The 22231-nt window shown below is 43.6% G+C and overlaps 1 protein-coding gene across 1 annotated transcript in view; it reads right to left on the bottom strand.

Moving 5' to 3' along the window:
- Nucleotides 1–22231, bottom strand: part of LOC140197005 (uncharacterized) — a 202162-nt gene that overhangs the window by 131227 nt on the left and 48704 nt on the right. Inside the window, exon 5 of the mRNA XM_072256938.1 lies at nt 5292–5369. Coding sequence (XP_072113039.1) covers nt 5292–5369 — 78 coding nt within the window. The remainder of the gene's footprint in view (nt 1–5291; nt 5370–22231) is intronic.

Raw genomic sequence — 22231 nt, 5'->3', positions numbered from 1 at the left:
TTCGCATAAAAATGATAGGCATCCACACCAGGCGTTTTTGAAAACACCTCCGTCCACATTAAAACAGGTATTTGGGCGAATCTCCTCCTACTGGGCATGCGCAGGACACATCTAGCTGTGTACATACATCTACTGATGCTTCTGGACACACCTTCAGTGATGTTTCTGGAATCATCGGGTGTTTCGGGTCTTTCAACATCATACAACCTTCTCCAGGTGACCCAGTCGGGGCTGATCAAACCCCAGCTTGTGTCCAGAAAACAAGTGAAGAGGAAACGGTATACTATTTCCATTTCCGCGGCGGTGTTGTGCTATTTCCATTGATCAAAAACTAGAGTTCCTACAACAGCGAAAGAAAGTTTTCAACAATGTCTTCGAGGAATACAAAGAAAACCTCCACTGGAAAAAGCAGACTGGACTACGTTTAACTCCAAGCAAGCTATTAATGTAGACAATAAAGTAAACCACACACACGTGAAGCCGCCCGCCATTGTTGTGGTGTTGGAGATTGCGTTCAAGAAAACAATGAAATACCGCGCTGCCGCCGCCATCAGTTCCAGCACGCCATGACAGCGTTTTTAAAAAGCTCTACACCGCCCAACCGGCGTTTTCAAATTTACACACTCTGGAGAACGTTTGAGAAAAGCTCCGTTTTCAGAGGAGGAAAACGCCGTCTCAGTGTGGATGGAGGGTCAAAATGAAAAGAAAAGGCTTCGGTTACGGATCTATCTGGTCTGGTATGGACATAGCCTTAAGCTGCTCTGTGCTTATTAAAAGATCACATGTAAACTGAACTAGTTTATGATTTCTGTTTGACTTGGCTTCACAAACACTGATAACGGATTATTATGCACACAATAGCAGATGTGAGACCACAGAATCAATTTACATAACAATGGATGTTATTGTACCTCGATCATACTGTTGCTAATTAGGTGTTAAACACTGATTGCTTTCTATACTCTTAAATACATGTTGTCTGTCTACTATAGTGACTGATCTCACAACAAGAAAGAATATCTAGCAGAGCACAAAGTAATAATCATGCTGAATTATAATTTTTTCTAAAACAAATTTTAATGGCTAGTTTGTTTTGATCTGTATACAACACGGCAAATTGTTGTATAGAAAACAATTTGTGGATCACGCAATCAAAACCATTACATTTACATTATATCTTTTAACATAAAATGCTAGAAATAGAAATGGGCCAGTTATTCCCTTTAGAATTATCCTGCGTTCCATACAGTCAGATCCTGTGTTCTAATACACTTTACCTTTAGATCCTCTAAGTGATAAAAATGCTATAGAACGTAGACTTGACTAATGAACAATAAAGCACGCATCATTTCTGGAAGGAATAGAATTCAAAAGGTGTTACAGATCCCGTGTGAAGACATTTGTGCTCCAATCAGTCCAAAATGTCTGACCCCTACCAGGTTTCCAAATGAAAGACCTTTTCTTTGAGAACCTCTCATGGACATTGCAGCCGGTGAAGGTTTATCAGACTAATTCATGGGATGGTGGGTCTGTCACTTGAGGGAAATTTAAACAGACCAGTCCTATATTGAATTAAAAATTAGAGAATTCCTACTCAAGAGGTTTGTGCAGGCGCGATTGGTGAGTATATTCAAGAGAAATGGTCAATAGGATTTAAATGATTAAGGAATAGAGGGATAGGAGGTTAGATAGTGCTAAGGTAAGAGATCAGCTATCATCTTGTGGAATACTCATGCCTCTTTATCTCAGCTTTTTGTTTAAATAAACCACTAATCACAGGCCAAGTGGCTAAGGCATTGGACTAGCGACCTGAAGGTCGTGAGTTTCAAGCCCCTGCCGAGGGAACGTGTTGTGTCCTTGAGCAAGGCACTTAATCACACATTGCTCTGCGACAACACTGGTGCCAAGCTGTATGGGTCCTAATGCCCTTCGCTTGGACAACATTGGTGTCGTGGAGAGGGGAGACTTGCAGCATGGGCAACTGCTGGCCTTCCATACAACCTTGCCGAGGCCAGCGCCCTGGAGGGTGAAGACTTTCCAGGTGCAGATCCATGGTCTTGCAAGACTAACAGATGCCTTTAAATCACAGGCCTCCAGTCAGAAAGGCAACCACTCTCTGGTTTCTTCTGCAAACTCAATGTCTACTCCAATTTACTACCTCATCCCTGAATGCCAAATGATTGAACCTTCTTGGCCAACCGTGTCAAATGCCTTGCTAAGATCCATGAAGAAAACATTCGCTGCCCTGCCTTCATCAACATTCCCGGTAACTTCCTCAAAAAACTCTATAAATATTGGTTAGACATGACCTACCACACACAAAGCCATGCTGACAATCCCTAAACACTCCCTGTCTATCCAAATACATGATCCGGTGGAATATCCTCCAACAATTTATCCACCACTGATGTCAGGCTCACCGGCCTATAATTGTCATGGTCCAGTCCATGAAGTACACATTCCGGTTCACGGTCTAGTCCGTGGACTCAGGACTCTGGGTCTTCCAGCTGTCCCTCGATTGGTTGGGTTAATCATAGGCACCTGATTCCCATCTTGGGGCTTGGAATATAAGTAGCCTTGGGGGCAAGTGTGAGTTGCTTGTTTTTCATGTCAGTCCCCCTTGGAGCAAACTGCTGATGGAAGGCTAGTGAAACCATTCGTGATCTCTAGGCCTGATTGGAGGACCACTGCTTCATGGAGCCTTGTTGCCACTTGTTGGAGTAGTCATTGTGGTATGGATTTGATCATTTCCATAGCTAGCCAAGGTTGCTGGCTGCCCGAGACTCAGAGCCACCCTGGATTGAGCTCCTTTCCTGTCCCCTGCCTCTGTTGGGTAAGCCTGGCTGATTGCTGTTACCCTGTGGTTGGGTCCGCCCCTCCCTGTCCTTGCCTCCGTGGGGTGGAGTTCTGCGTCCTGCCCAGGAGTTCTGCGTCCTGTCCAATAGTAGCTCCAAGAACCCAAGCCTTGAAGATCCCAAGCCAAGCTCCAAGAACCCAAGTCTGAAGTCCCCAGCCTGCAGCCAAGCTCAAGACCCAAGACCCCAGCCTCAAGAGCAAAGAGCCCAGCCTGTCTCCAAGCTCAGGCCTCTAGGCACCAGCCATGTCCTGTCCTGAAGCCATGTCATGTCCTTGCCTGGTTCTGGGGTCTGAGCCCGAGGCAAGAACCAGGTTCTGGGTCTTTGTCCAGTCTCGGGCTTGGAGTCGAAGCCTTGTCTCCTAGTCCATGGTTTCTAGTCCTGGTCCCGCTTTCTCTAGCCCAAGTCTGCGTTCTTGTCCATGCTCCTTGCCTGTATCCGGTCACGTCCCTACTCTAGTCGAGTCGTGTTCCTTGTACTTCAGTGTCTGTGTCTCGCATTTGGGTCTGTTCCCAGCACCCCATTGTGACAATAATTTCCCAGCTTATTCTTAGAGCCTTTCTTAATCAACTGAGAAAAATTAGCTGACCTCCAATCTTCCAGCACCTCAACTGTTGCTAAAAGACTTTTTAAAGATCTCTGAACTAGCCACTGCAAGTTTTGCACTAGGTTGTCATGCTGATTATTTTTGACTTAATTTTCCACACATTGAGATGAAAGTGCCTTGCACTCATCTCTTTGCTGAACTGAGGCTGTGGCCTGCAACCAACAGGCTCCTGGATCAGCTGTGACTGGGTTCGTGAGTGTGAACTCGCTTATGTGAATTTTAGTTCTGAATGTTATTTGCTTGCTTTTCATTGTTCGCACGATTTGTTCTTTTTCTTTTTGCACATTGGGTGTTTGATGTTCTTTTTTAAAGGGTTCTATTGGGTTTCTTTGTTTTGTGTCTGCCAGTAAGGAGACGAATCTAAAAGTTGTACATAATATATATACTTCGATAATAAATGTACTTTGAACTTTGCAAAACTTTGCAGTCTCACCACATATGCATGGCAAGATTGCTGTCTCGTTTAAAGAAATTTTCAGTAGCTGCCATCCCTGAAAAGCTATTGCAACCCACAACCCACTTTCACAATCAGTTATCTAGCTTCGTTCTGTTGGTAGGTCAGCAATGCCTTGTGATTGGTCTCGTCTGATGTGCCAGCACCAGCTGTAACTATCATCTCACTTCTCGCACAAAGGACAGGATTTCCTGGAGGTCAATGCAGACTGCTCTTAAGAAATAAGATCACAATAACTGTCTGTCTTCATTGATCATTGATACACACTGGTAAGGTAAATGTCAACTGAGAATAGGCACGTCATATAAAGACGATTATAGTGGACTATTGTGCAACTCAAAACCCAATTGGAGAATTATGCTATTCTCCTTTGGTTTTTCCATCAGCATTAACTTTCTGATTATGTTCCCAGAATAACCTACCTCAGATTTTCATTGTTCTAATATATGGAAGAAGATAGGGTAAAAAAAAACTTCCTTTAGATTAAGTTAGTTCTCTTGGGGCAGCAAGTACAACTGGTGGGTTTGAAAGGGAAACTTATTTTAAGTGAGGAAAACATGAAGCTATTTTACAACCAGGTCTGGGGGTGGGTTGGGGAACAGTGAAAAACAGAAAACAGTGTAGGATCTCAGAGGTTCAGTCAGCAACTATGGCGGGGGTGGGGGGGGGATGGAGAGTTGGTCCTTTGGGCTGAGACTTTTCCATTTCCTTCCATAGTTGCTACCTGACCCATTGAGCTCCCCTGGCAATTTGTGTGTTGCTCCAGATGCCAGAAACTGCAGTCTCTTGTGCCTCCACGGTGGAAAACATGTTCTGCTTTTTCTACTGTCCCTATGCAAAGAGCAGCTTGGAGGAAGTGTCATTCTGTGCAATTTATCATAGGAAGATGGAATTCTATTTATATTGGAAAAGGACATTCAGTATTTGTCTTGTGCAATTAAATGGCCACAATGCAGTAAAACAAGGTTGGACTGATAAATCAGAAAGAGTTACTTAATTGCTGAAGTTCTCAAACCCTTTACAAGTTGTTTTATTATAACACATTTCCATAACATAATTTGGTTATAACATGATTGATAATTCGGGAATACCATTTGCATTATGCGACCCGCATAGTTCAGATCACGCTCAGGAAAACCTTTATAGGTCTGTGCTTAGACAGCTGCAGCCTGTTCTCCTATAATGGAACCCCTGTGACATTAAGTTTCTTAGGAACGTAACTCCCATACTACCTGGATTTGTACTCCAATGTTGCAAGCACATAATAATAACTGTGAGATCCTGGGAATAATTGTAGTGTTTCTATTGGTTATTACACACAACAATAAGTAGCAGAAAAAAACTTGCATTTTAGCATGTAGAATTTTTCACATACCTGTGATCCTTCAGGTGGGAAGCATTGACAGACTGAACAATCTCTCCCATCACAGGGACCAGTGTAGCCAGTTATCCCCTGAAACAGGAAATCGTTGGTGAGAAGCAGATAAAGTGGAACAGACATTTTAAAAAAAACAATAAGCTTAGCATAGATTGCACTCATATTTCACGCTGTTGACTCTAAGGAAATAGTAGAGGAAGTGGTCAGAAATTTATTCAAAGACCTCGGCTTTAAAAAGCACCTTAAACAGTGAAAGGGACATAATTCGAAGTTCAAAGTAAATCTTATTATCTGTGTCACCACATATAACCCCAATGCCTTAACCACGTGACCAAGTGGTTAAGGCATCGGACTAGCGACCTGAAGGTCGTGAGTTCGAGCCTCAGCTGAGGCAACTGTTGTGTCCTTGAGCAAGGCACTTAATCACACATGGCTCTGCGACGACATTGGTGCCAAGCTGTATGGGTCCTAATGCCCTTCCCTTGGACAACATTGGTGTCATGGAGAGGGGAGATTTGCAGCATAGGCAACTGCTGGTCTTCCATACAACCTTGCCCAGGCCTGCGCCCTGGAGAGTAAAGACTTTCCAGGCACAGATCCATGGTCTTGCAAGACTAACGGATGCCTTTATAACCCCAAGATTCATTTTCCTGCGGACGTACTCAGCAAATCTATAGAATAGTAACTATAACAGGATCAGTAAAAGATCAACCAGAGTGTGGAAGACTACAAACTGTGCAAAAGGTAATATAAATAAATACCAATAAATAATAAGAACATGAAATAACAACATAGAGTCCTTAAAGTGAGATTATTGGTTGTGGGAACAGCTCAATCGATTGGCAAATGAGTATATTTATCCCATTTTGTTCAAGACCATGATGGCTGAGGGGTAGTAACTGTTCTTGAACCCAGTCATGTGAGTCTGGCCACTCTGGTTCCTTCTACCTGATGGCAACTTGAGAAAGGGCCCTAGCCTGGCTGGTGAGGATTTCGGAGGATAGATGCTGTTTTCCTATGACACTGTTTCATGTAGATGCATTCAGTGGCGGAGAGGTCTTTACCTGTGATGGACTAGGCTGTTTCCTCCACTTTTTGTAGGATTTTCCATTCATGAGCATAAGTGTTTCCATACCAGGCCGTGATGTAGGCAGTCAATACACTCTCCACTACATATCTATATGTCATGCTGAATCTCTGCTCACTCCTAATGAAGTCGAGGTGCTGCCGGATCTCTTAAGACTCTGAGGAAGTGAAGGCACTGTCGTGCTTTCTTAGGAGCCTACAGAGATTCAGCAGGAAGTTTTGGGAAGAGAATTGCAGAATTATTGTTGCAATGAACAGAGTCAGGGCTGCCCAGGAGGTTTTTAGTGCAAGAGAGCACAGAGGTTGGAGGCTTTTAGTGCAAGAGGCCAGAGATAATACTGAGGGCATTATGCAACTCGAGAGGATAGGGTTTAGAAATTCAAAGCACAACGCAGTTCAGAGCCAATGTAACACAGCCATGGTGCAAACGTGGGCAAGAGTGCGAGGGAGGAATAGGGCTTCTTTTGCTTTTGTTGTTTCATTGCTTGTTGTGCTCTGTGTTGTATGGCTGAGCATGGTGGTGCCGGAATGCGTGGCAACACTTGCGGGCTGCCCTCAGCATATCCTTAACAAGAGAAAATCTGCAGGTGTTGGAAATCTGAGCCCCCCCCCCCCCCCCCACACACACACACAAAATGCTGGAGGAACTCAGCAGGCCAAGCAGCATCTATGGAAAAAAAGTACAGTCAATGTTACGGGCCAAAACCCTTCCGCAGGACTGATAATCCTACTTTTTTCCACAGGTGCTGCTGGGCCTGCTGAGTTCCTCCCGCACTTTGTGTTTGTTGCTCAGCACGTCTTTAGCAGTGTTGGTTGTTATCACAAATGGCACATTTCACTGCATGTTTCAACGTACATGTGATAAATAAATCTGAATCTGAGGTAGTAACTTTTAAAATGACTTTAAGATGATTACAAGATTACGTGGAAAGTGGGATGTTGATCACAACAGCATTAGACTGACAAAAGTCATGGGAGGATGGTCAAGTAGCAGATCAGCTAAGACAAGGAATATCTTAACAATAGACAATAGGTGGAGGAGTAGGCCATTTGGCCCTTCGAGCCAGCATCACCATTCACTGTGATCATGGCTGATCATCCACAATCAGTATCCAGTTCCTGCCTTATCCCCTTAACCTTTGATTCCACTATCTTTAAGAGCTCTATCCATCTCTTTTTTGAAAGCATCCAGAGACTTGGCCTCCACAGCCTTCTGGGGCAGAGCATTCCATACATCCACCACTCTCTGGGTGAAAAAGCTTTTCCTCAACTCCGTTCTAAATGGCCTATCCCTTATTCTTAAACTGTGGCCTCTGGTTCTGGACTCAGCCAACAGCGGGAACATGCTTCCTGCCTCCAGCGTGTCCAATCCCTTAATAAATTTAGATGTTTCAATAAGATTCCCTCTCAGCCTTCTAAATTCCAGAGTATACAAGCCCAGTCGCTCCAATCTTTCGACATATGACAGTCCTGCCATCCCGGGAATTAACCTTGTGAACCTACGCTGCACTCCCTCAATAGCAAGAATGTCCTTCCTCAAATTTGGAGACCAAAACTGCACACAGTACTCCAGGTGTGGTCTCACCAGGGTCCTGTACAGCTGCAGAAGGACCTCTTTGCTCTTATACTCAATTCCCCTTGTTATGAAGGCCAGCATGCCATCAGCTTTCTTCACTGCCTGCTGTACTTGCATGCTTGCTTTCAGTGACTGGTGTACAAGAACACCTAGATCTCATTGTGCTTCCCCTTTTCCTAACTTGACTCCATTTAGATAATAATCTGCCTTCCCATTCTTACCACCAAAGTGGATAACCTCACATTTATCCACATTAAACTGCATCTACCATGCATCTGCCCACTTACCCAGCCTGTCCAAGTCACCCTGCATTCTCATAACATCCTCCTCACATTTCACATTGCCACCCAGCTTTGTGTCATCGGCAAATTTGCTAATGTTACTTTTAATTCCCTCATCTAAATCATTAATATATATTGTAAACAGCTGCGGTCCCAGCACTGAACCCTGCAGTACCCCACTGGTCACCGCCTGCCATTCCGAAAGGGACCCGTTAATCGCTACTCTTTGTTTTCTGTCAGCCAGCCAATTTTCAATCTATGTCAGTACTCTGCCCCCAATACCATGTGCCCTAATTTTGCCCACTAATCTCCTATGTGGGACTTTATCAAAGGCTTTCTGAAAATCCAGGTACATTACATCCACTGGCTTTCCCTTGTCCATTTTCATAGTTACATCCTCAAAAAATCCCAGAAGACTAGTCAAGCATGATTTCCCCTTCATAAATCCATGCTGACTCGGACCAATCCTGTTACTGCTATCCAGATGTGTCGTAATTTCCTCTTTTATAATTGACTCCAGCATCTTTCCCACCACCGATGTCAGGCTAACAGGTCTATAATTCCCTGTTTTCTCTCTTCCTCCCTTCTTGAAGAGAGGGACAACATTAGTCACCCTCCAATCCACAGGAACTGATCCTGAATCTATAGAACATTGGAAAATGATTACCAATGCTTCCATGATTTCTAAAGCCACCTCCTTAAGTACCCTGGGATGCAGCCCATCAGGTCCCGGGGACTTATCAGCCTTCAGACCCAACAGCCTATCCAACAACACCATTTCCTGCCTAATATAAATTTCCTTCAATTCATCCATTACCCTTGGTCCTTTGGCCACTATTACATCTGGGAGATTGTTTGTGTCTTCCCTAGTGAAGACAGATCCAAAGTACCTTTTCAACTCGTCTGCCATTTCCTTGTTCCCCATAATAAATTCACTCGCTTCTGTCTTCAAGGGCCCAATTTTGGTCTTAACTATTTTTTTCCTTTTCACATACCTAAAGAAGCTTTTACTATCCTCCTTTATATTCTTGGCTAGTTTACCTTCGTACCTCATTTTTTCTCCTCGTATTGCCTTTTTAGTTATCTTCTGTTGCTCTTTAAAAGTTTCCTAATCCTCCGGCTTCCCACTCGTCTTTGCTATGTTATACTTCTTCTCTTTTATTTTTATACTGTCCATTACTTCCCTTGAGGTAAGGATTGCCTCAGAAATGGAAATGGGTGTTCTGGATAATGTTACGGACTTGTCATTGGATACTTACTGCAGAATCAATGCATTGCACCAAAAATTATAGATAGTTTGCTTCAGCCAGGGAGAGGGACGTAGTCAATGTCTGGCAAACAGAATTTGCAGTGTGTGCTGATGATGTTTTAGGCTTCCCAAGATTTGTTTTAAGGTGCTACTATCTCATTCCAGGTCAGAGTATGAGCAAGCTATCTGACCTTGTGGAGATATTGTTTAGAGCCAAAGGTGTACTAGGCATCATGTACTCAAGGTACAAATGGAAAATGGAAGCTGAGGTCAATTATCAGCAATGCTCTTGTTAAATTCCAGAGCAGAAACAAAGGGTCCCTGTTTCTATTTCCCTTGTTTTATGTGGCGTATTCAGATGACGTTTCTGAGATGCCCCTGTGTAAATAAGAAGTAGGAAGGGCGACATAGGGGGCACCCTTGGACAGTTTCATAGGTAATAGTTGAGGAGCAAGAAGAGAAGTCACTGTAGGTGATGCCCTGATAATAACTAGGACCGGTGAGTACCAGTGGAATCTCGTTGCAGGAAGATGGCTGGGCCTGATGTCTACAGCAACAGTCTAGTTGAGAAGGACAAGAACAGCTCAATTACCTTTCTCAGGCTCACCCAGAACGTCATTGGTGACCTTGACCAGAGCTGTTTCAAGGCAGTTGAGAAGTCAAAGACCATTTGGAAAAGGGGATAAATTTTAAATATGGAAACACATTTCTGGACAGGAAGAAAGAAGTAAGGCTTGAGAAATGTTTCAAGGACGAAGGGGTTGAGAAATGACAGCAGATTTCAATGTGACCAGAAAAGCACTACTACTACTACTACGTTGACTCAGGCCTAGGGGGGCGGTGTCGGGCACGATGATGGACTCTCCACTTCTCCCTCTCCCTCATCAGTGTGTTCAGTTCATCTACATTAGCCGCACCGCTGTCTTCTAGGAGTGTGTTGACCATAGTCTTGGGAGGGTGCCCAGGGTTCATCCTCCCGATATGTCAGGTCAGGGCCTTGCCTTGCTACTGGTACCACGTAGCCCAGTGCTATCTGTCTCAGATCTGGTTGTCGGCAACTCAACCGGCACACCCCCGGTACACTTCGGTTAACCAAGGAGGAGGGTGTGTAGGCACCCAGCAGGACTAAAAACAAAACCTGTCAAAGGGCGGATGAACTCTTTGTGAGTCAATGGCCACCTACTGTCTGTGTGAGGAGTGGCGCGCCACACAGTCTTTCGTTTCGTGCCTTGTAAGGCATTATGATAACCAGACCCACTAACAAGATCATTTAAAGTGTGATCAGCATTGAAGTATAAATATCTTTCTCAAGATATCTGCCATCTTTCACCCGGGGTCAAAATATCTTATACTAGGTGTAGATTTATGGTGAGAAGGCTTAAATTCAAAGGAAATATGCCAGTATTTTTCTTCACATAAAGAGCGGTGGATGCCTGGAATGCACTGCCAGAGATGGTGGGCACAAATACGATAGCAGCATTTAAGAGTCTCTTAGATAGATATGTGACTGTGCAGAGAATCGAGGGATTGTAGGCAAAAGGGATTGGTTTAGTTAGCCCATAGAAAATGCTGGAGGATCTCAGTAGGTCATGCAGCATCCTTGGAAAAGGATAAACAGTTAACGTTTGGGGCTGAGAGCCTTCATCGGGTACTGAAGAAGAATCTTGCTTGGTCTGAATTATTAGCTGTTTATTCTTTTCTATAGATGCTGCCTGACCTGCCGAGTTCCTCCAAAGTTTTGTGTGCGTTGCTTGGTTTTCCAGCATTTCCAGACCTTCTTCATGTTTGTTTTAGTTTAATTAGGCATTTAGTTGTGAGTTTAATTAGCCTGGCACAATACCATGGGCCAAAGGGCCTGTACCTGTGCTCTAATGCTCCACCTTTACATTCAAAATATCGTGGGCAGGTGTCTGGACAAACCTTTGTTAAGTACGAGGGGATGATGGAGGGGAACGTGGAGGAGGTGTTCACGCACGATGAGGGATAGGAGGTTCCAAGGGGATGTTTGGCCACCTTCCACCATCTCCTCTGGCAATGCACCTACCACTCTATGTAAAAGGAAAACTTGTAAATCACCTTCAAAGTTAAAAAGGATCTAGTGCTTTCCTGCTGTATGATGAATAAACTCTTCTCGGGCTTCCAGCGGTACAAGTATTGATTTTAACAGACATTTCGATGACAAACTCTGTCATCTTCATCAGAGACTAAGCATGTATAGTTTGGTAAACAACAGGAATTCTGCAGATGCTGGAAATTCAAGCAACACACATCAAAGTTGCTGGTGAACGCAGCAGGCCAGGCAGCATCTCTAGGAAGAGGTGCAGTCGATGTTTCAGGCCGAGACCCTTCGTCAGTCCTGACGAAGGGTCTCGGCCTGAAACATCGACTGCACCTCTTCCTAGAGATGCTGCCTGGCCTGCTGCGTTCACCAGCAACTTTGATGTGTGTTGCATGTATAGTTTGGTGGTATTTCTACCCCTGTTCTCTATCCCTCTTGATCGGTTAGCCCTCATTCAATCAGGCTTCCGCTGTCCCTCCTTGTTTACAATTGAAATCCAGTTCTTACTTAGGCTGAGACCTTCGTCTTTGCTAAAATTCTTTTCCTCCAGTTTTACTTCAATGGCTTCCTTCACCAGGTGGTTCCCAAACCCATTGGTGCGATGCAGTAGTTCTGTGCTGTCGAAGTCAGTCCAATGGCCATTGTGAATGCAATGTTCTGCTACTGCTAATTTCTCTGGGTAACCCAAACGGATGCACCATTGGCTTTTGGGGCGGGCTGGAGAAGGAAGCCATTGAATTAAAACTAGAGAAAAAAGAATTTTAACAAGATGAAGGTTTCACTCTAAGTAAGAACTGGAATTCGATTGTAAACAAGGTGGGAGAGCAGAAGTCTGATTGGATGAGGACTAACCAATCAGGATGGACAGACAAGGGGGGTATAAATACCATCGGACTAGACGTGCCTAGGCATCATCCCTGATGAGGATAGTAGGGTTTGTCATCAAACTTCGGTTAAAACCGATACCTGTATGCGGCTGGGAGCCCCAGAAGAGTTCATTCATCCTTTAAGGTCATTGGTGCCTGGAGCCGAATGATATTTGTATAAGCCTGGGGAGGGCTCACATAAACATACACTCAAATCACCCAGGAGACTGAGTTGCAGGGCCTGAATGTATTCCTTCTATTCTCACAGTGCTTAGGCCAGGGCTCTGAATGATGAAATCATATTGTATATCATATCGCACCGGGCCAGTGCGAACCCCGCACAAAGCAAGTGAACTGCCTGTGGTCTGTTCCTGAGCAGACAAGTGTGGAATAATCAGTTCAGAGTGGAAACGGACTGCTTTTGTTGAAGAGAAAGGATGTCTTGTTCAGTGTAGTGAAACCTAATTTATAGCCTTGTAGAAAGTTTCTGGTCAGGCAAATTCAGGCTTGTGTCTTGTTATTGCTGTGACCATGTCAAAGACAAGGAAATGCTTCTACCAGCCATTCACAAGGATGCATCAGTGCTGATGGAAGCCAGAGAGCTCAACTCTTCCAACACCCATATTATCGCTAAATCTTAGACTGATCGGGATGTACCCTTTGAAATAAATTGAGAATCCCCTGATTAATGAAAATGACATTAGGTAAAGGAGACCATCCTCTCTTCTCATTACCGATATCAGGGAGAAGGTACAGGAGCCTGGAGACCCAAAACTTGACATTTTACAAGCAGTTTCTTTCCCTCGCCTTTCTGAACGATCCACGCTATTTCTCTTTTGTACTATTGATTTGTATGTTACTTATTATTTTCAAATTTTATTGTAATTTATAGTGTTTTTTATGACTTGCACTATACTGTTGCTACATAACAGCATAAGACCATAAGCATAGGAGCAGAATTAGACCACTTGGCCCATCGAGTCTGCTCCGCTACGGCTGATCCAATTTTCCTCTCAGTCCCAATCTCTGGCCTTCCCTCCGTATCCCTTCATGTCCTGAATCTACCAACCTCTGCCTTAAATATACATGAAGTCTTGGCCTTCACAGCTGCCTGTATCAACGAATTCCACAGATTCAACACTTCATGGCATTTGTCGGTGATAATCAACCTGATTTTAAATCTGAAGACAATGCTGAAGGCAAACAGATCATTTTGTTTTGGAGGCAATAAAAGTACAAGAAACAATCAATAATTCTAGAGTAACTAAAGGGTGCAAAAGGGGACCGTGAATGCCTTGGACAAGGTATAGCCTAAACAAATATCTGACACCAGCAACAATAAACACACTCCACATTTGCAGTGCAGTTTATACAAAGGAAGAATGAGACAAAATATAGAAAATATTAATAAACTTAATCAGCAAATTGACTCCATTTTGGTATGAAAAATAAGGAGCCACAGTCTTCGGAATTTCAATATCTTAGCAGACAAATAGGAATCTTTGGAAACAAATCCACAAGTTAACAAAAGTATTTATTGAAGACTTTGGGATTCATTGCTATTGGAATAGGATTAAAAGAAAGATGTATAGAAACTTCACAGGCCACATTATAATTACTGTGAACTTTCCTAGTTTCTATACGGCGGTTTCAAAATTCATTGAGGTTCATGTTAACTAAAAATAGATTTCACCACTGCTTATAATTGTACATGATACCATTAGAATTATACATAATTGCAAAATAAATCAAATGTTTGAGAAAAACATCTACAAACTTGCAAAAGTCAGACACGATTTATCAGTGAATTGAAACAGAGGTCATAAAATCTTTTTCAAAGGCAGCTAGTTGCTTACAAAAGAGCAATAGTAAATAATATAAAATTGCAGGAGGCACATGGGCTTAGACTCATGACTCATGCAGGGAAAAGTACCAGTTCAGCCTCCCTACGCAAACTGGCCTTTTCTGTTACACCATCAGCTCATAATCCCAGAGCCCAGTGCCTCATCACGTCATCACTGAATACTTGCTGTCTGTTGCTTGTATTGAATTAGCACAGCAATGCTGCTGTCTCCACTTATACTTACATTGCCCCACAGCCCATCCAGATTTAAACCTGATTTTGCAGTCATGTGCTGATTGTTCTATATATATATATATATGTGCTAAAGCTGCTTTACAAAAAGTTCTCACCAAAGACTCCGAGTCTCATGTCCACTGCTTAACTCCGCCGCATGGCATGGTACGAACTGCAAAGTGGGATGGCAACATAGAAAACCTACAGCACAATACAGGCCCATCAGCCCACGAAGTTGTGCCGAACATGCCCCTACCTTAGAAATTACTAGGCTTTGGCCGGCTGTTGACGCAACGACATCGGCGCCAGACCCAGGAGCGGAGGTTCCCGGGTTCGAAACTAGTCGGGTCAGCCCCCGAGTACACTTTCCATCCGTGCCGGGTTGAGTGTCGAGATTGCAACTCGACCTCGTAAAATAAAGGGAAAATACTGCGAAAATGTCTGTGTGAGGAGTGGCGCGCCACACAGTCTCTCTCTCTTGCTCCGCGCCTTGTAAAAAGCCATGAAAAAGACATCATCACGGACGCAGGCACGGACATGCAGACACACACGCACAGACGTGCACGCATGCACACGCACAGACTCACATGCGCGCAGGCACACGACAAAAAAAAAATTACTAGCTTACCTATAGCCCTCTATTTTTCTAAGCTCCATGTACCTATCCAAAAGTCTCTTAAAAGACCCTATCGTATCCACCTCCACCACTGTCGCTGGCAGCCCATTCCACGCACTCACCACTCTGAGTAAAAAACCTACCCCTGACATCTCCTCTGTACCTACTCCCCAGCACCTTAAACCTGTGTCCTCTTGTGGCAACCACTTCAGCCCTGGGAAAAAGCCTCTGACTATCCACACGATCAATGCCTCTCATCATCTTATACACCTCTATCAGGTCACCTCTCATCCTCCATCGCTCCAAGGAGAAAAGGCCAAGTTCACTCAACCTATTCTCATAAGGCATGCTCCCCAATCCAGGCAACATCCTTGTAAATCTCCTCTGCACCCTTTCTATGGCTTCCACATCCTTCCTGTAGTGAGGTGACCAGAAATGAGCACAGTACTCCAAGTGGGGTCTGACCAGGGTCCTATATCGCTGCAACATTACTTCTCGGCTCCTAAATTCAATTCCATGATTGATGAAGGCCAATGCACCATATGCCTTCTTGACCGCAGAGTCAACCTGCACAGCTGCTTTGAGCGTCCAATGGACTCAGACCCCAAGATCCCTCTGATCCTCCACATTGCCAAGAGTCTTACCATTAATACTATATTCTGCCATCATATTTGACCTACCAAAATGAACCACTTCACACTTATCTGGGTTGAACTCCATCTGCCACTTCTCAGCCCAGTTTTGCATCCTATCAATGTCCCGCTGTAAACTCTGACAGCCCTCCCACTATCCACAGCTGTCCCAACCTTTGTATCGTCAGCAAATTTACTAACCCATCCCTCCACTTCCTCATCCAGATCATTTATAAAAATCACAAAGAGTAAGGGTCCCAGAACAGATCCTTGAGGCACTCCACTGGTGACCAACCTCCATGCAGAATATGACCTGTCTACAACCACTCTTAGCCTTCTGTGGGCAAGCCAGTTCTGGATCCACAAAACAATGTCCCCTTGGATCCCATGCCTCCTTACTTTCTCAATAAGCCTGGCATGGGATACCTTATCAAATGCCTTGCTGAAATCCGTATACACTACATCTACTGCTCTTCCTTCATCAATGTCACATCCTCAAAAAACTCAATCAGAATCGTAAGGCACGACCTGCCCTTGACAAAGCCATGATAACTATTCCTAATCATATTTTTCCCCTCCAAATGTTCATAAATCCTGCCTCTCAGGATCTTCTTCATCAACTTACCAACCACTGAGGTAAGACTCACTGGTCTATAATTTCCTGGGCTATCTCTACTCCCTTTCTTGAATAAAGGAACAACATCTGCAACCCTCCAATCCTCTGGAACCTCTCCAGTCCCCATTGATGATGCAAAGATCATTGCCAGAGGCTCAGCAATCTCCTCCCTTGCCTCCCACAGTAGCCAGGGATACAGCTCATCCGGTCCCGGCGACTTATCCAACTTGATGCTTTCCAAAAGCTCCAGCACATCGTCTTTCTTAATGTCCATATGCTCAAGCTTTTCAATCTGATGCATGATACTCTATAGGTCACTCACAGCCTCAACTGTTTGCCAGTCTTTGAGTATATTTGGATTCAAGATAAATAGTTACGTTCAAAAAGATAACCCACAGCTACCAAAGCATCCCTACAGTTTCCCACGTCTTATCACTCTGTCTAATATAACATGAAAGTAAACATAACCAGCAATTGAACCAAAGTGACATCAGGAAGATTTTTTTAAAAACATAGCAACTAGTTAAGCGGAGCATCTGATGACCAGGAATTGAATAGATTTAAGCCCCATCACACAGGACATGCTCTCTTCTCGCTGCTGCCATCAGGAAGAAAGTACAGGAGCCTCAGGACTCAAACCACCAGGTTCAGGAACAATTATTATCTCTCAACCATCAGGTTCTTGAAGCAAAGAGGATAACTTCACTCAGCTTCATTAAACAGTTCCCATAACCAATGGACTCACTTTCAAGGACTCTTCATCTCATGTTCTCTATAATTATTGCTTATTTATTTATTATTATTATTTCTTTCTCTTGCACTCTGACTGAATGCCCAAATTGGTGCGGTCTTTCATTAATTCTGTTATGGTTATTATTCTATAGATTTATTGAGCATGCCCACAAGAAAATGAATCTCAGGGTTATATATGGTGACATATATGTACTTTGATAATAAATTTACTTTGAAATTTCAATCTACAATCATACTGCCAGTGCTGCATATATTAAGTGACACATAAGTGCAGAATCTTATAAAACAGGAAGCTGATTGGCTCTTGCATTTATAACAAAATAACTGGAGAATCAGCTTTCCTGGGGACCATCTCAGCTCATCACTTCATTCCATCCAGTTCACCTCCTTGGTGTACTGCTTCAGGAAAGCTAAGGGTCAAGGATGCTTGTCATCTTGGCCAATCCCTTTTCTCACTTTTATCTTCTGGAAGAAAATCTTGAGATTGAAGGCCGAGATGTCCAGATTCAAAGACAGCTTCCTCCCCTCTGCTATCAGCCTTCTGAGCTAATCAGCTCTTTCACATCCCCTTCCCAGTGGTGCTGCCATATTCCTATTCCCATACTAATACAGTACAGGCCCTTTGGCCTACAACATCATGCCAATCTTTTAACCTACTCTAAGATCAATCTAACCATTCTACATAGCCTCCATTTTTCTAACATCCATGTGCCTATCTAAGAGTCTGTCAAAGTCCCTTAAGTATCTGCCTCAACCACCACCCTAGCATAGACGATAATCTATCCCTCAACGTCAGCAAGATGAAGGAATTGGTTGTTGACTTCAGAAGGAGTAGCGGACCACACGACCCCATTTACATCGGTGGTGCGCAAGTGGAACAGGTCAAAAGCTTTAAGTTCCTCGGGGTCAATATCACAAATGACCTGACTTGGTCCAACCAAGCAGAGTCCACTGCCAAGAAGGCCCACCAGTGCCTTTACTTCCTGAGAAAGCTAAAGAAATTTGGCCTGTCCCCTAAAACCCTCACTAATTTTTATAGATGCACTGTAGAAAGCATTCTTCTAGGGTGCATCACAACCTGGTATGGAAGTTGTCCTGTCCAAGACCGGAAGAAGCTGCAGAAGATCGTGAACGCAGCCCAAACCAATCTTCCGTCCTTGGACTCACTTTACACTGCATGCTGTCAGAGCAGTGCTGCCAGGATAATCAAGGACATGACCCACCCAGCCAACACACTTTTCGTCCCTCTTCCCTCCAAGAGAAGGCTCAGGAGCTTGAAGACTCATACGGCCAGATTTGGGAACAGCTTCTTTCCAACTGTGATAAAACTGCTGAAGGGATCCTGACCCAGATCTGGGCCGTACCCTCCAAATATCCGGACCTGCCTCTCGATTTTTTGCAGTATCTTACTTTCCCTTTTCTATTTTCTATTTATGATTTATAATTTAAATTTTTACTATTTACTATTGATTTGTATTCCAGGGAGCGCGAAGTGCAGAATCAAATATCGCTGTGATGATTGTACGTTCTAGTATCAATTGTTTGGCGACAATAAAGTAAAGTAAAGTAAGGCAGTGTAACCCACACAGCCACCATCCTCTGTGTAAAAAACGTACCTCAGACATCCCCCCATACATTCTTTTAATCAGAATCGGAATTATGACCTCTCATATTAACCATGTCTGCTCAGGGGAAAAAAATCTCTGCCTGTCCACTTGATGTCACTTACTCCATCAAGTCACCTCTCATCCTCTTTCACTCCAAAGAGAAATGCCCAAGTTTGCTCAATCTATCCTCATAAGACATACCCTCCAATCTATGCAGAATCCTGGTAAATCTCCACTGCACCCTCTCTAAAGCTTCCATATCCGTCTTATACTGAGGTGACCACCAGTGTAACTGGTGTTTTATAGAGCTGCAACATTACCATCCCCCACCCCCTTAATTCTACCTTTCTTGGTTATTCCATTGCTGTCACTTTAGCATTTCTTTTTGCACTACTTCAGGCTACACGATTCTCTTTGCACCATTCTGCACCTTTTGCACTTGTCATTGTGTTTACTGTTGTATTTATTATTACTGCATATATTGTTTGCTCTGTAAACCTCATAGGGGCAAGGAATATCATTGCACCTGGAGTATGTGACACAAACTAATCTGAATTTGACAGTATCTTTGGATTTACAATATTTCTAAAAGTTATGTTTAATTGGCCCTGTCATGTAACAACTAGAAACATATTAGTTGATCAAGAAAGTCTATCAGTGTATCAACAGCAAATGTAATCAACAGAAGAAACTCTATCTTGAAATTTTATAGATTTCTATTATGTAGCATTTTTAAACAATAAAAGCCATCCCAAAGAGTTCCCCAATAATGCTATAAAATCATAGTTCACATCAAGCTGTACAAGACCATAAGATATAAGAGCAGAATTCGGCCATTTGGCCTATCAAGTCTTCTCCGCCATTTCATCAAAGCTGATTTATTATCCCTTGCAATCCCATTCCCCTGTGTTCTCTCCGTTACCTTTGACACCCTTGCTAATCAAGAACCTGTCAACCTACACGTTAAATATACCCAAAGACTTGGCTTCCACAGGGGTCTGTGGCAGTAAATTCCACATAAGGTTTTAAGATAGGTGGCCACAGGATTGGTCAAAAGGGTAGGCCTAAAGAGTTAAGAGGTCTTGAGGTGTGGAAGTTTAGTGAGGGGAATACAAAGGTCCAGGTAGCTGAATGTTCAAATTTCAGAGTAAGTTCATGTAAATTTATTATGAAAATACCTGTATGATATCATACACTACCCTGAGATTCATTTTCTTGCTGGCATTTGCAGGAAGAAAGAAATATAATAGAATTTTACAAAAAAAAAACTGTTCAGAAGTAGATTAAGACTGACAAGCAACCAATATGCAAAAGATGATAAACTGCTCAAATAACAGTAATACTGAGAACATGGGTTGTATAGTGAATCTGTAGGTCATGGAAACAGTTCAGAGTATTTGTGAATGAAGTTATGCATGCCAGTTGCTGGCTTGATGGTTGTCAGGTAACAATTGCAGTGTGAGACCCAAGACTTCTGTAACTTCTGCCCGATGAGGGGAAGTCACGGATGATGGGGGGTTTTCTGATGGTGTTTGCTGCTTTCTGGTGGCAGTGTTCCATGTAAATTTACTCAATGAAGGAGAGGACTTCTCCCATGATGGACTAGGCTGTATCCACCACTTGTTGTAGCGTTTTCCATTCCTGGGCATTAGTATTACAAACCAGGCCATGATACAACCAGTCAGGATACTCTCAACTGTGCACCAACAGAAGTTGAATTAATTTATCCCGTCTGGTTCAAGAGCCTGATAGTTGAGGGGTGATAACTGTTCCTGAACATGGTGGTGTGAGCCCTGAGGCTCCTGGACCTTCTTCCTGATGACAGCAGCGAGGAGAGTGCATGATCTGGGTGACTTGGGGTCCCTGATGATGGATGCTGCCTTTCTGTGATGGCACTCCATGTAGATGTGCTCAATGGTGGTGAGGGCTTTACATGTGATGGACTGGGCTGTATCCATTACTTTTTTGTAGGATTTTCCATTCAAGGGCATTGGTGTTTCCATACCAGGCTGAAATGCAATCAGTCAATATATTCTCCACCACACATCTACAGAAGTGTGTTAAAAGTTCTAAATGGCATGCCTTGCAAACTTCTAAGGAAGTTGAGATGCTGCCATGCTTTCTTCATTATTGCACTTATACATTGGCCCCGGGACAGATTCTCTGAAATCATAAAACCAAGGAATTTAAAGTTGCTGACCCTCTGCACCTCTGATCCTCCAATGAGGACTGGGTCATGGACCTCTGGTTTCCTCCTCCTGAAGTCAATAACCATCTCCTTGGTCTTGCTGACATTGAGTAAGAGATTGTTGTTGTGGCACCACTCAGCCAGATTTTCAATCTCCCTCTTATATATTGATTCGTCACCATCTTTCACCACCTTTGATTCAGCCAATGACAGTGGTACCTTCAGCAAACTTAAATTTGGCATTGGAGCAGTGCTTAACCTCACAGTTAAAAGTATAAAGTGAGTAGAGCAGGGCGCTCAGCGCAAAGCCTTGTGGTGCACCGGTGCTGATGGAGATTGTGGAGGAGATACTGTTGCGAATTCGAACTGACTGGTGTTTGCAAGTGAGGAAATCGAGGATCAAGTTGCATAAGGAGGTATTGAGGCCAAGGTCTTGAAGCTTATTGATTAGTTTTGATGGGATGACAGTATTGAATGCCAAACTGCAGTCGATGGAACACATCCAGATGTGAGCATCTTCACTGTCCAGATGTTCCAGGGTTGAGTGAAGAGACAGTAAAATGACATCTGCTGTGGACTTGTGACCATAGGCAAACCAGAGCAGATCCAAGTTGCTTCTCAGGCAGGAGATGACATGTTTCATCACCAACCTCTTAAAACAGTGGATGTAAGTGCTACTGGATGATAGTCATTGAGGCAGGTTACCATGTTCTTCCTGGACAGCAGTGTAATTAAAGCCTTCTTGAAGCAGTTGGGTTCCTCAGAATGCCAAAACGAGAGGATAAAAATATTAGGGAACACTCCAGCCAGATGATTAGCACAGGTCTTTAGTATATGGTCAGCTACCCCATCTGGGCCAGGTGCTTCCCGTGGGTTCATCCTCCAGAAAGATGCTCTCATGTCAGCCACAGAGACTGAAATCACAAGAACATAAGGGGCTGTGGGAGTTCATGAAGGTAGCCCATGTTTTGATGGTCAAAGCAAGCACAGAAGGTATTGAGCTCATCTGGGAGTGAAGCCTTGTTGCCACCTAATGAACGTTACTGATTTGTGATGGCGTTCAAGGCCTGCCACAGCTGTTGAGCATCCTTCAGCGAGTTAAGTTTGGTGCAGAATTCCTACTTTGCACATGAAATGGCTTTCAGGTGATAGTACCTGGGCCTCTTGTATTTTACTTGGTTGCCAGACCCGAATGGCATTGATCTATCCCACAGCAGATTGTGGATCTCATGGTTCATCCAGGGTTTCTGGTTGGGGAAAACTGAATGATTTTGTGGGGACACACTCATCTATGACTGATTTTATAAAGTCCATGACAACTGTGGTGTATT

This window comes from Mobula birostris, chromosome 4, assembly GCF_030028105.1.
Source record: "Mobula birostris isolate sMobBir1 chromosome 4, sMobBir1.hap1, whole genome shotgun sequence".
NCBI classification, from domain to species: domain Eukaryota; kingdom Metazoa; phylum Chordata; class Chondrichthyes; order Myliobatiformes; family Myliobatidae; genus Mobula; species Mobula birostris.
Note: the sequence above shows the minus strand (reverse complement) of the source record. Positions and strands in the feature narration are given on the sequence as shown.